A 13,842-nucleotide genomic window follows, 5' to 3' on the forward strand; every position below is an offset into this window, starting at 1 on the left:
CTGCACTTGGCCACTGGGTATCTCCAAATCCATTCTATACTATTTACCGATCAGTGAACTCCTTGTGAGAAAAAGTACCTCTGTCTATTGGACTTGTTTTTCTTGACTTCTCTTGTCTCCAGGATCTTGCCACTCAAGTCACACTGTTTTAGTTCAGATTTCCCTCAATTACTAGAAGCCAGCTGCAGTTCCTTGCCACATGGGCTTCTTCAACATGGCTGCTTAACTCATCAGGCCAGCAAGGAAAATCTCTCTCCAGTCTGTTAAGATGGAGAGTTATATAACATAACATAGTCATGGGGTAACATCCCATCACCTTTGCCATGATCTATTGGCTAGAAGTAGTCTCAGTTCTACCACCATCAGGGGAAGGGATTATATAGCACGTAGACACCTAGGGTGTCTGCCATAGCTGCTGACAAGACAGGGACAAGAGAGGGAGTATGAAAATTCAGTAGCACTCACAAATATCAGTGAAAAGAGCTTTCTCCAGAAGTCAGTTTTGTCCCCACTGTGGTACATTTAACCATTCACTATAGCTCTCATTTGGAAAATGTGTTAACTGGTAACTTATGTCACAGGATTTGTGGCTATAGAGTAAAAACCTATGGAGAGGTTTTTATTTTCATTAGAAAAATCACATACAGATATTAAAATCATAGGACACCAATTCTCAAGGTGGAAAATTTATTATCAAAACCATAGACTCAGACCATCATACAAACAGGCAATATGTATACATATGTGAAAAATGGTGTCATAGATTAGATGGCATGTTTAAGACCCTAGAAAAACAAACAAGAAAAGAAAGGATGAGTAGAAACTCCAGGAAAATTAAAAAGTAAGAAAAAAAGGAAATGATTATTGGAAATAATTCACATTTTCTTAAGAAAATGGATGGGAAGACAGAATCATCAAGCATAAACGAGATTAAACATATTTTATTGGTAGTTTCTGGAGACTACATTTAAAAAAATGAAAAATCAATAATCCCCATATTCAAATGTTAATTTTCTTAATAATTTGGTGTATTTCCTTTCTAGCTCTATGCTGTATGTGTCTATACACACACACACCCATAAAATAGATATAATACAAAGTTTATATTTATACATATCTATGTTCATATAATTTTACTCATCATAAGATTTCTGTATTTCTACCACCATCACTGATATAATGGTGCCTATCCTTCCTATTTTTACAATGTAAACCATATGGTGCAATGTTTTATAATCTGCTTTTTCACTTAGTTTGCCATAAACATTTTCCAAAATCCTCTAAGGTAATAAAATTAGAAAAAAGAAAATTTTTTTTGGCAGCTAGCCAGCACAGGGATCCAAACCCTTGACCTTGGTGTTATTAGCACCATGCTGAACCAGGTGAGCTAACTGGCCAGCTAAAATTCTTAATTGGTGCAGGTTATTTTACCTTATTGACATATCAATTTTTAATCAATCACCTGTCATTGGATATTCAATTTTCTTTTTTTTCACTATTTTAAGGGAGATACTCTGAAAATGTCAAATCTTTTACTACCTCCATAAAATTATTACTTTCTTAAAAGAAAATATTAAGTTGTATGCACTGTTCCTAAGGGACATGTGTCATAGCTTACTATATGCCATTTCTGTAAGGGGTCTGCATTTTTGCAATGAAGATATTGATGAATAATATGTATAGTTTCCTGAGTTTCTTTGTTTCAGGAATCCTGATGTCTCATTCTCTCTCACCCTATTTAAGGAAGGATTTTTTCTGTCTATGTAAGAAATAACCTGGGAGTTTACCCTACCTACAATATTTTATGCCTTATACTATTCTTTCAAAAATGTCATACTCTACTCTGATCCACAGTGACCATACCTTAACTTTATAAGTGAGTGCTTGTCACCTCTGCACCTTTACCACAAAATGTTTGGTAAAAAATATGGAATATGAATTCTCTCATAATATCTAACATGGGTTTCTACACACATTAAATTTAGTTTTTCCTTAGCATAAATCCTCTGATAGGCAATGACATTTAACTTCTTTCTGAAAGCTTTTGCACATTGGTATGCTTAGTTTTGCCCCTTTTGAATTCTTTGACATACAGTTCTTTGCTGATGGGTAAAAAATTCTGGGTGAAAAATTGATCACATCTATTGTACATATGGAATTATACTTTTGTGCCTTTTATTAAGTTAAATGAACAGTAAACAATATATAAAGAAATTCTAACATTCTTGACATTTATAAGGTTACATCTCAGGATGAATTTTTTCATATATAATAAACTACTTTTAATATATAGCTCCTAGTGAAATTATCTCACTCTCAAGTATCTTCATATGTTTTATCTCCTGTATGATTTCTCTGATGTTTGATAAGAGTTGACTTCCCACTGAAGGCTTTACCACAATCTCTGCATTCATAAGGTTTCTCTCCTGTATGAGTTCTGTGATGTACAATGAGAGCTGATTTCACACTGAAGGCTTTCCCACATTCACTACATTGGTAGGGTTTTTCTCCTGTATGAATTCTCTGATGTTTAATGAGAGTTGACTTCCTACTGAAGGCTTTCCCACAGTCACTGCATTCATAGGGTCTCTCTCCTGTGTGAATTCTCTGATGTTTAATCAGTGGTGACTTCTCACTGAAGGCTTTCCCACATTCACTGCATTTATAGGGTTTCTCTCCTGTATGAGTTCTCTGATGTACAATAAGGGTTGACTTCTCACCAAAGGCTTTGCCACATCGTCTGCATTCATAGGGTTTCTCTCCTGTATGAATTCTATGATGGACAGACAGGTGTGACTTTCCATTGAAAGTCTTCCCACATATGTTGCATTCATAGGGTTTCTCACCTGTATGAATTCTATGATGAACAGAGAGATGTGACTTTGTTCTGAATCTTTTCCCACATTTACTGCACTCATAAGGTTTCTCTTTTGTATGAGTTCTCTGATGTTTAATGGGAGTGGGCTTCTCATCAAAAGCTCTCTCATGTTCACTGCACATAGGTTTCTCACCCATATGAGTCCTTTGATGTATAAGGCTGGATTTAGCACATTTGATACCTTTAGAAAATGCTTGTCTAATATGTGTTTTTTCATGTCTCATAAGGTGATATGAACTCTTAAAGGCTTTTGAACATTCACCACATACAAATGGTTTCTCTCCTGTATGAGTTCGCTGATGTTTAATTAAAGTTGACTTCTGGATAAAGGTTTTCCCACATTCACTGCATTCATAGGGCTTCTCCCCTGTATGAGTTCTCTGGTGTGCTATCAGAGTTGACTTCTGGCTGAAGGCTTTTGCACATTCACAGCATTGATAAGGCTTCTCTCCAGTGTGAGTTCTTTGATGTACAACAAGGTTTGCTTTCTGGATAAACACTTTTCCGCATTCAGTACATTCATACAGTTTCTCCTCAGTTTGAATTCTCTGACTTTTATCAAGGGCTTGCTTAGGGTGGGGGGCTTTTTCACGTTGATTAGGTTCAGAGAATTTCTCTGCAGGTTGAGCTTTATCAAGATTAGAATGGAGGCATAATTTCCAATATGCCTTACATCTGCCATCTTTCTTTCTTACATAGCTTCTGTTCTCACTAAGAAAGCTTAAATTATGTTTTGAACACCTTTCCCATAAGTAATATTTAGGAAGTCTTTGTCTTATAGAAACAAAATCTGTGTTCAAATAACTGATTTTTCTACATGGTCTGCATTCTTCACCACTTTCATCCTTCAGTGTTTCTTTGTATGTGAATTCATCTTGCCACAGAGGTTTGTCTTGGATTTCCTTGTAGTTATTTATCTGCTCATCAACTCGCCCGACTTCTAGAGAAAAAAAAATGTGATATATCATCAAACTTGTAAGTCTTTCTACTCTAATGTTATGTGACAACATTAATGCCTAAATGCCCTGTGGTGAATTCCTATCAGCATGACTTGAGCTGATGTGGATGGCCTCTCCCAATGTCCCACCAACCTTTCTTCCCCTAACTACAAGTACAAAGAAATAACAGTCCAAATCTAACAAAAATAATTTAATATGCAGCCAAGCTCAAAACCAAGAAAAAGAAATTTATGATGTGTCACAAATGAAGTAGAAATTTAAGGGGATGGGGTTCAAACAGAAACTAAATCTTGAGGCTTTGCAGGGTATTACATATCATAGGGCACAAATATTCAGGAAACTAGAGTATAATTTCTGCTTAAAGTTGGAATTACAAGGGTCTTCTCTGTTTGTTAAATAGGAACTAGAAAATCTCCCAAATAAACTGGCAAAAAGAATGTCATATATAAGAAACCAAAAGCCTAGTTCTATAACTCAATCCAAATGATTACAAGTGTAATACAGAGCCTATAAGTTCAAAAATTAATATAAAAATTGGTCCTTTTCAGATCTTCCAGGCAACAAATCAACAAAGAGACACAGGATTTAAACTACACATTAGATCAACTAGACCTGGCAGATATATACAGAACATTTCACCTAACAACTAAAGAATATACTTTCTTCTCATCAGCTAATGGAACATTCTCCAGGACAGACCACATATTAGTTCACAAATCTAGCCTCAGGAAATTTTAAAAAATTAAAATCATTCCAAGTATCTTTTCAGACCACAATGGACTAAAATTGGAAATTAATAATAAGCAAAACTCTGGAAACTATACAAATACATGGAAACTAAATAATAGGCTCCTGAATGACCTATGGGTCCAAGAAGAAATTAAATAGGAAATCAAAAAATTTCTAGAAACTAATGAAAATAAAGATACATCATACCAAAACCTGTGGGATACTGTAAAAGCAGTACTAAGAGGCAGATTTACTGCAATAAATGCTTACATCAAAAGAATGGAAAGACTTCAAATAAACGACTTAACACTATGCCTCAAAGAACCTGAAAAACAATAACAATCCAAACCTAAAGGTAGTAGATGGAAAGAAATAATTAAGAGCAAAACTAAAAGAAATAGAGACCCAAAAAAACAACAGAGAAGATCAACAAAACTAAAAGTTGTTTTTTTGAGAAGATAAAATATACAAACCACTAGCTAGGTTAACAAAAAAAAGAGAGAGGAGACCCAAATAACAAAAATCAGAAATGAAAAGGGAGACATTGCAACCAGTGCCACAGAAATACAAAGAATCATTAGAAACTATTTTAAAGAACTGTATGACAACAAATATGAAAATCTGGAAGATATGGATAAGTTTCTAGACACAAACAAACTACGAAGATTGGACCAAGAAGAGATAGAAATACTGACCAGACCAATAACAAGCAACGAGACTGAAGCAGTAATTAGCAATCTTCCAACAAAGAAAAGTCCAGGTCCGGATAGCTTTACAAATGAACTCTATCAAACTTTTAAAGAGGAAGAGGAGTTAATACCAATTCTCCTCAAACTATTCCAAACAATTGAAACCAAAGCTACTCTCCCAAACTCATTCTATGAAGCCAACATAATTCTGATACCAAAACCAGATAAAGACACAACCAAAAAAGAAAATTACAGGCCAATATCCTTGGTGAACCTAGATGCAAAAATCCTCTACAAAATATTAGCAATCAGAATATAGCAACATATTAAAAAAATCATACACTATGATCAATTGGGATTCATCCCAGGGATGCAAGAATGGTCCAACATATGAAAGTCAATAAATGTGATACATCACATCAACAAACTCAAGGACAAAGACCATATAATTATCTCAATAGATGCTGAAAAATCATTTGACAAAATTCAATATGCCTTCATGATAAAGACTCTCAGCAAATTAGGTATAGAAGGAAAATATGTCAACACAATAAAAGCCATTTATGATAAACCCACCACCAGTATCATTCCGAATGGGGAAAAACTGAGGGCCTTTCCTTTAAGAACAGGAAAAAGACAAGGATGCCCACTCTCACCATTTCAAGACACAAAAAGATGGAAAGATATTCCATGCTCTTGGATTGGAAGAATTAACATTGTGAAAATGTCTATACTACCTAAAGTGATCTACAGATTCAATGCAATCCCTGTAAAAATACCAATGACATTCTTCACAGAAATGGAAAGCACAATCTTACCCTTCATATGGAACAACAAAAGACCCTGAATAGCCAAAGCAATCCTGAGCAAAAAAAATAAAGCTGGAGGCATAACACTACCTAACTTCAAATTATACTACAAATCTATTGTAACCAAAACAGCATGGTACTGGTATAAAAATAGACATTCAGACCAGTGGAGTAGAACTGAGAACCCAGAAATCACCCTTCAGGCTTACAGCCATCTGATATTGGACAAAGGCAACAAAAATCTACATTGGGGAAAAGACTGCCTCTTCAACAAGTGGTGCTGGGAAAACTGGATATCCATATGCAGAAGAATGAAACTTGATATGCACCTCTCACCATACACTAAAATCAACTCAAAATGGATTAAAGACTTAAGTATATGACCTGAAACTGTAACATTACTAAGGGAAAATTTAGGTGAAACACTTCAGCAACTAGGTCTGGGCACAGACTTTATGAACATGAGCCCGAGAGCACAAGCAATAAAAGAAAAAAATAAATGGGACTACATCAAACTAAAAATCTTCTGCACAGCAAAGGAAATAATCAACAGAGTGAAATGACAACCTACAGAGTCAGAGAAAATTTTTGCTAACTATGTATCTGACAAGGGGTTAATATCCATAATATACAAGGAACTCAAGCAATTACAAGTAAAAAAACAAATAACCTAATTAAAAAATGGGCAAAGGAAGACATCCAAATGTCCAACAGGTACATGAAAAAATGCTCAACATCACTAGTCATCAGGGAAATGAAAATTAAAACTACACTGAGTTACCACCTCACCCCAGTTAGACTGGCTATAATCAAAAAGATGGTGAATAAAAAATGCTGGCGAGGGTGTGGAGAGAAGGGAACACTCCTACACTGTTGGTGGGACTGTAAATTAGTACAACCACTATGGAAAACAGTATGGAGATTTTTCAAACAACTACAGATAGATCTTCCATACAATCCAGCAATCCCGCTTCTAGGTATATACCCAGAGGAATGGAAATCATCATGTCAAAGGGATACCTGCACTCCCATGTTCATCACAGCTCTGTTTACAATAGCCAAGACATGGAACCAATCTAAATATCCATCGATGGATGATTAGATAAGGAAACTGGTATATATACACCATGGAATACTACTTTGCCATAAAAAAGAATGAAATACTCCCACTTGCAACAAAATGGATGAGCCTGGAGAAACATGTTGAGTGAAATAAGCAAAGCACAGAGGGATAAATACCGCATGTACTCAGTCATATTTGGGAGGTAAGAGAGAAAGAATGAAGGAAAGAAAGACCACAGTAGTGCATTGGACTTGCAGAGGGAGAGAAAATTCCCTGGGCTACAAAGTGGAGTGGAGGTGACAGGGGGAGGGAGAGGACGGTTGGGGATAATTGGGTGGGGGACATGGGGTACAAATGCAATTTGTGGTAATGGGTGTGCTGCCAGTATAAATCTGGCCCTCACATCATGGGCATGAGGGGTGACAATCAGCTTTGTATCTTATGAATATTCATAACCAATAAAAAAAAATTTTTAATTAAAAAAAAAATGGTCCTTTTATTAGTAGGTTCATAGCAGTGGCAAACTTTCCAAAAGATATATTCTCATGTTTTTATAGCTTAGGGCTCACAGTATTGCTATGGAATACCAACTCTCACTGAAGAGAGATTCACAGTAAAAAAATTGAAAACCTTACAAGGAAATGAACCATCATTAGAATCAGCAGATACAGTAAAAGATACTCCCATTCCTAGAACTGTAGATAGCACAACAATCTGGGCTTTAAAATAAATATACTACAAATATACAAAAAGCTAGATAAGCAAAAAGAACTAGACTATGGGGAAAAACATGATAATTTGAGAAAAGGAAATAAATATGAATATAAAAACTATACAGACTTTAAAAAAAAAAAAAAAAACCTCTAAAAGAGAGGTTGAACACTAACTAGCCACAGATGAAGACAGATTTAATGAATTAGATGAGAAATCTTGGGAAATCACCCAGAATAATAGCATAAAGAGCTAACAAAATGGAAGTGTGGTAAGAGAAATAGAGAAATAATAAGTTCTAACATAGGTTTAATAGAAGATCTATATGGAGAAAATAGAGAAAAAGGAAATAGGGCAGTAGGCCAAGAAAAGGGTTAAGATAGCAGCCCTATGACTGCTACACTTAGAAAGGCCTGCCTGCAAGGTTGGTCCTTAGCTGCTACCTGGGATTAGGATTTCAGAAATGTTCCCACCATTCCCTGATAAGGGTGGTTTTCTATGCCTAAACTGTTTATACAAACAATGTGATTTATGCTGAACACCTCCATCCTTCTGAGAGTCTGGAATTTTGGTATATGCTTGTCAGAGTTTCTCTGTGTGACCAGCCTCCCATAAAAACTGAGGGTGCTGAGTCTCTAATGGGCTTCCCTGAGCATAAACATCACATGCGTTTGTTTGTTTTGGTGGCTGGCTAGTTAAGGAGAACCTGAACCCTTGACCTTAGTGTTACAAGGCCATGCTCTAACCAACTGAGCTAACCAGCCAGCCCAACATGTTGCTGCATTTTTGATGCTGGGGGAAGAGTGCCCCCTGTGTGACCCCTCATGGGAGGGAGACAGCAGGAGGAATCCTGCACATGGCAGACTCTGCCTGTGCCTTTTTCCTTTATGATCTGGTTGTATATCCTTACTACATTGCTATAATAAATATTACCTGTGAATACAATTATATACTGAGTCCCATGAGTCTTTCTAGAGAATCTCTGAATATGACCCCTGACCTAGGCAATATTTGAAGATACAATGACTGATACTTTTCTAGAATGGATGAAAGGCATGCATTCTGCCACTGAATGTCCAGAGTCCAAAGTGTGGCAAATAAAAGCAAATCTGCACCCGGACAAAGCTCAGTGCAACCACAAGACTTTAAAGTCAGAAAGAAAATATGGAAAGCTACCACGGAGAAATTTTTTTAAAAACTCCTATAAAAAATTATATTAACATCAGACTTCATCAACAGAAAAAGAAGACAGAAGATTAAAGAATAATATCTTCAAAGTCCTGAGAGAAGCTGTCATCTTAGAACTCTATCCTCAGATAAATTATTGTAAAGAAAGATGACAAAATATAAAGACATTTTTAGACAAGACAGGAATTTTGCCACACACAAAACTGGCTAAAAATAATGCTTGGTACTTGAATTATTCAGATGGATAATGACTAAAAGGGAAAAAGGCAGGGGGTAAAGAAAATCCAGCAAAGGCAGGAAAAAAAGAGGTAATAAAAAAAGCAGACTAGATAGAAAATACAATAAAAGAAGAAACATAAATTTAGTAATATCACAATAAATGCATATTAACCCTATTAACTGAAAACCAACCATATTAAATTACATTTTAAAAAATCAGCTCCATGTTTTCAAAAAACAAACTAAAATTAGAGAGAAATGTTGAAAATAAAATCATGGAAAGCGATATAATAACTGGCACTTAACAACCAAAAGAAAATTGGCAAGACAATACTTAGACCAAATAAAACATAATGACCTTGATGCCAGAAGCAGAGAAGGACAAAATATGAGATTATAAAGCAATTTCACTCACATAGATGCAAAACTCCTAAATATATATGGCAAATTGATTCCACTTGTGAGGGCTAAAAGGAAATAAATACATCTAATAATGTTGGAAATATACATACCCTACCCTACCACCTATTCCACTTGTAGTTATACCATAGGGAAATTCTGGCAAATCTGAACATGTACAAGAATGGCAACAAAATATCAGAAACCAACAAATGCCCACCAGTAGAGGTATGGATAAATGAATTGTGATACTTATATGCTGGAATGCTATGTAGAAGTTAAAATGAATGTACTAAATCTAATGTATCAGCATAGATAAAGCTCAAAAGGTAATGCTGAATACAAATAGCAAGTTGCAGATAGTTCAAGAGCACTAATCTGATAATTTTAGAAAAAGAATCTATATTGATTACCGATACAAATATATGTAGTAAAAGTATAAAAACATGCATTAGGATACTTACAAAATTCAGGATGTTGTTTGCCTGGGGAGGGAATAAAGGGAACAGGACTCAAGAGAAAAAGGGGACTTCAATTTTATTTTTAAATCTCTATTTCTTTTATTTAAAAAAAAAACCCAAACAAAATGACACAAAGTTCATATTTGCTAATTCTGGGAAGGGGGAACAAGAGTGTTTGCTATGATTATGATTTTCTGTACTTTTCTGCAGTTTTAAAAGAAATGCCATAAGGTAAGACTTCTGGAATGGTGGAGTGAGGACCTCAGTAAATCCTCTCCCCCATAAAAGCAACAAAAAAACAGAAAAATGATCAAAATCAACCATTTCAGGATCTTGGAAATTAACCGAAGGCAAGCACCACATTAAAAAGCATTTGCAGGTTGAGTATCCCTAATTTGAAAATCCAAAATCCAAAATAGTCTAAAATCTGAAGATTTTTGAGTGTCAACATGACACTCACAGGTCATGCTCAAAGGAAATGCTCATAAGAGCATTTCAGAGTTTAGATTTTTGGTATTAGGGATTCTCAACTGTTATGCATATGCAAATATTTCAAATTCTGAAAAGATCTGAAATTTGAAACACTTCTGGTCCCAAGCACTTCAGATAAGGGATATTCAATCTGTAGCAAACCTCACTAAGAACAGCCAGGTCTGCGGTGTCTCACTTGGCACTACTCATTCCCCCTCCACCGGCTCCCCAACTCCAGGAAAACTGACGGCCTCATAGCCACCCAAGGGGGCTGTCCTGTTCTGGAGCTCTAGCAAAAGCCCTATCCCCAGAATGATGTTGCTATTTGACCTAACTTGGAGCTGAGCTCCAAGAAAAGAAAGGATACTATACAGTAACTCAAATCCACACAAAGAAATAAAGAGCCCCAATAAAGTTAACGTGTAAGAAAGTACTAACACAGCATGCTGGCTCTTTAGAAGGGTCTGTTTAAGTGTTTGGCTCTTGGCTGAAGTCTAGGAATTTGGCTTTTGGAAAGTTCCCTATGTTGATATCACTGTTTTGCCTGCCTGGGATGCCTGAACACTAGAGGCTAATGGTTTTCTGGCCTGATGTGCTTATTTTTAGTGGGTCAATTTAAAATCTTCCACAGGCAAAGTGAAAAGGACCTTTTTAAAAAAAGGCTTGCTTGCCCCTTGTACTTGAAATGCAGCTGTCTAGTCCTGCAGCATCTTGGCTTTGCATGAGAAAGGAACAACTATCCCTGCGGGAATTTGTCTCCTACCAAGTGCACCGCAATACTGGTGACAATGATCCCATATCCAGGTGTATGGAGAAATGCCAGAGCACATGAAATAAAGGGGAAGAAAAAAATCTTATAAGCTGACAGAGAAAAAAAATTGATACCAAGTATTAATAATAAGAATAGCTTCAGAGTTCTCAAAAGGAATACTGACAATTAGAAGACAATGGGGCAATGCCTTCAAAAGTCTAAGAGCAAGAAATTTCCATCCCCAAACTCTACCCCAAGCCCAACATTCCATCTAGGATGAGTGGTTTTTAGACATCCAAAAATCTTTAAAAAATTTTCCTCCAACAAACCTACATTCTTTCTTAGCAAAGTACTTTGAATGTGCTCCAATGAAATGAGGAAGGCAGCATGGCATAAAGAAAACAGGGAACCCAACAATGCTGAAAGTGAAGGGAATTCCCAGAGTGATAGCTATGCAAGAAGGAATGAAGGTAATCCACCTGGATGGGAGCAGGTCAGAGGGCTCCAGACACACTCAGGGATAGGACACTGATGGAACCCTTGATATCTCTGGAAGTATTCAGAGTCATTTTTGGCAACTAGTGATAAGCACATGGAAAAAGAAGCAAATGAAAGAAGCAAAACAATTATGAACCAAAGGAAACACAAAGTTATGCAGGAAAGTTAAATTAATCATAGATTACTACATGGCTTGACTATGTATAGGGTTTACATAGTCATTACATTGTAAATAATACTGCTGATGGAAACCAAATTTATGGTCTAATCATATTGGGACTATGGGGAAACAAGAAGTGTGTGTGTGTGTGTGTGTGTGTGTGTGTGTGTGTGTGTGTGCGCGCGCGCGCACGCCTGTGGGTGGGTGGCAAGAGCAGTGAAGTGAACTCAATCTTAATTCTCCATAGCAGAACATTTTAAATAATTTTTATAAGGCACATGTAAGTTATAAAGATGGTGATACCAAAAATACCTGTGTATCCACCACCCACTAAAAAAAAAATTCTAGTTACCCCTGAAGTTCTTAAAGTGCCCATTTCATTCTCTTCTCAGGTATTCATTATCCTGCATTTTGTGTTTATCATGCCCTTCACTTTCCTTATAGTTTTACCATATGAGACTTTTTTTTAATCAAAAAAGAATACTGCCTTAGGTCAATAAATATGAAACCCCAGATGAAACATAATTGTCTCAAAAAATGACCAAAATTGACAGAAAATATAGGAAGTATGAATAAATCAATAATTATTTTTTAAATTATAAAAATTAACTCTATATTCAAAAGTCTTGCCCTAAAAAAGGGTATCATATCCAGATGTTTCTGTAGGTAATTGCTATCCAACTCTCAAGAAACAGGTAAACTTCAGTTAATACAGTTTCAGAAATTAGAACAAGAAGGAAAAGTACCCAATCTGTTTTATGCAGCTAGTATAACCTTGAATACCAGAATGAGAGAAGAACAGTACAAGAAAAGGAAATCTAAGATTTATTTCACTTCTGAACATTAATGCAGAACTCTTAAATACTAAAAAACTGAATTCTAAATTTATTTAAAAAATGTTTCACAACTAAGTGGAGTTTAGCACATGAATGCAAGAACTGTTCACATTTCAATATCAGAAATCTACTCATGTAGTGAAATAAGCAAAGCACAGAGGGATAAACACCGCATGTCCTCACTCATAAGTGGGAGCTAAGAAGAGAAAGAAGGAAGGAAAGAAAGACCACAGTGGCACACTGGACTTGCAGAGGGAGAGAACATACCTTAGGATACAAAGTGGAGTGGGAGGGGTGAAAGGGGGAGGGGGAGAGGAGTGGGGGATAACTGGGTGGGGGACACAGGGTACAAACGCAATTTGTGGTAATGGGCAAGCTGCCAGTGTTAATCTGGCCTTCACATCTTGGACACAAGGGGTGACAACCAGCTCTGTATCTCATGAATATTCATAACCAATAAAAAAAAATCTACTCATGTAATCCACCACATTAATAGATTAAAGGAGGAAAAACTGTCTTCTCAATAGATGCAGAAAATAAGCATTTGAGGAAATACAACTCATTCGTGATTTTTTAAAAAGTCTTATAAGCAATCTAGGAATAATAAAAGGCACTTTTGATGAAAAGTATCTTTCAAAACACTATAGCAAATATCATATTTAATGGTGAAAGTTTTAGAAGTTATATCATTTCTCTGTGCCTCAGTTTTCTCATCTATAAAATAAGGATAACAACCAGCCTGCTTTACAGGATTGACGGGAGGATTCAACTATTTAATATGTGCAAAGCAAAAAAACAGTACATTTGTGGCACACAGCAGGCACTTGAATACTGCTTTTCATTATATTACTAACATTGTCCTCATGATTATTTCCATTAAAATCAGAAACAAACAAGGAATTCACTATCACTGCATTATTAAACACTGTATTATAGGTCCTGAGTAATACAATGAGGAAAGGAAAAAGAAATAGAATGTATAGTTGGAAAGGAATAGGCAATTGTCTTTATGAAGATAATT

At 35.9% G+C, this 13,842-nt stretch overlaps 1 protein-coding gene across 6 annotated transcripts in view; it reads right to left on the minus strand.

Annotated features, from left to right (window-relative positions):
• Nucleotides 1-709: 709 nt before the first annotated feature.
• Nucleotides 710-13,842, minus strand: part of ZNF674 (zinc finger protein 674) — a 48,811-nt gene continuing 35,678 nt past the window's right edge. For 4 of the 6 annotated variants that reach the window (XM_063083721.1, XM_063083720.1, XM_063083725.1 and 1 more), the window contains one exon: nucleotides 998-3,818. In XM_063083721.1, the coding sequence (XP_062939791.1) occupies nucleotides 2,317-3,818 (1,502 nt within the window). In that variant the 3' untranslated portion in view covers nucleotides 998-2,316. Of the gene's footprint in view, nucleotides 786-997; nucleotides 3,819-13,842 lie in introns of those variants that run through there. The other 2 variants (XM_063083723.1, XM_063083724.1) reach the window with 2 other exon arrangements.

This window comes from Cynocephalus volans, chromosome X, assembly GCF_027409185.1.
Source record: "Cynocephalus volans isolate mCynVol1 chromosome X, mCynVol1.pri, whole genome shotgun sequence".
NCBI classification, from domain to species: Eukaryota; Metazoa; Chordata; class Mammalia; order Dermoptera; family Cynocephalidae; genus Cynocephalus; species Cynocephalus volans.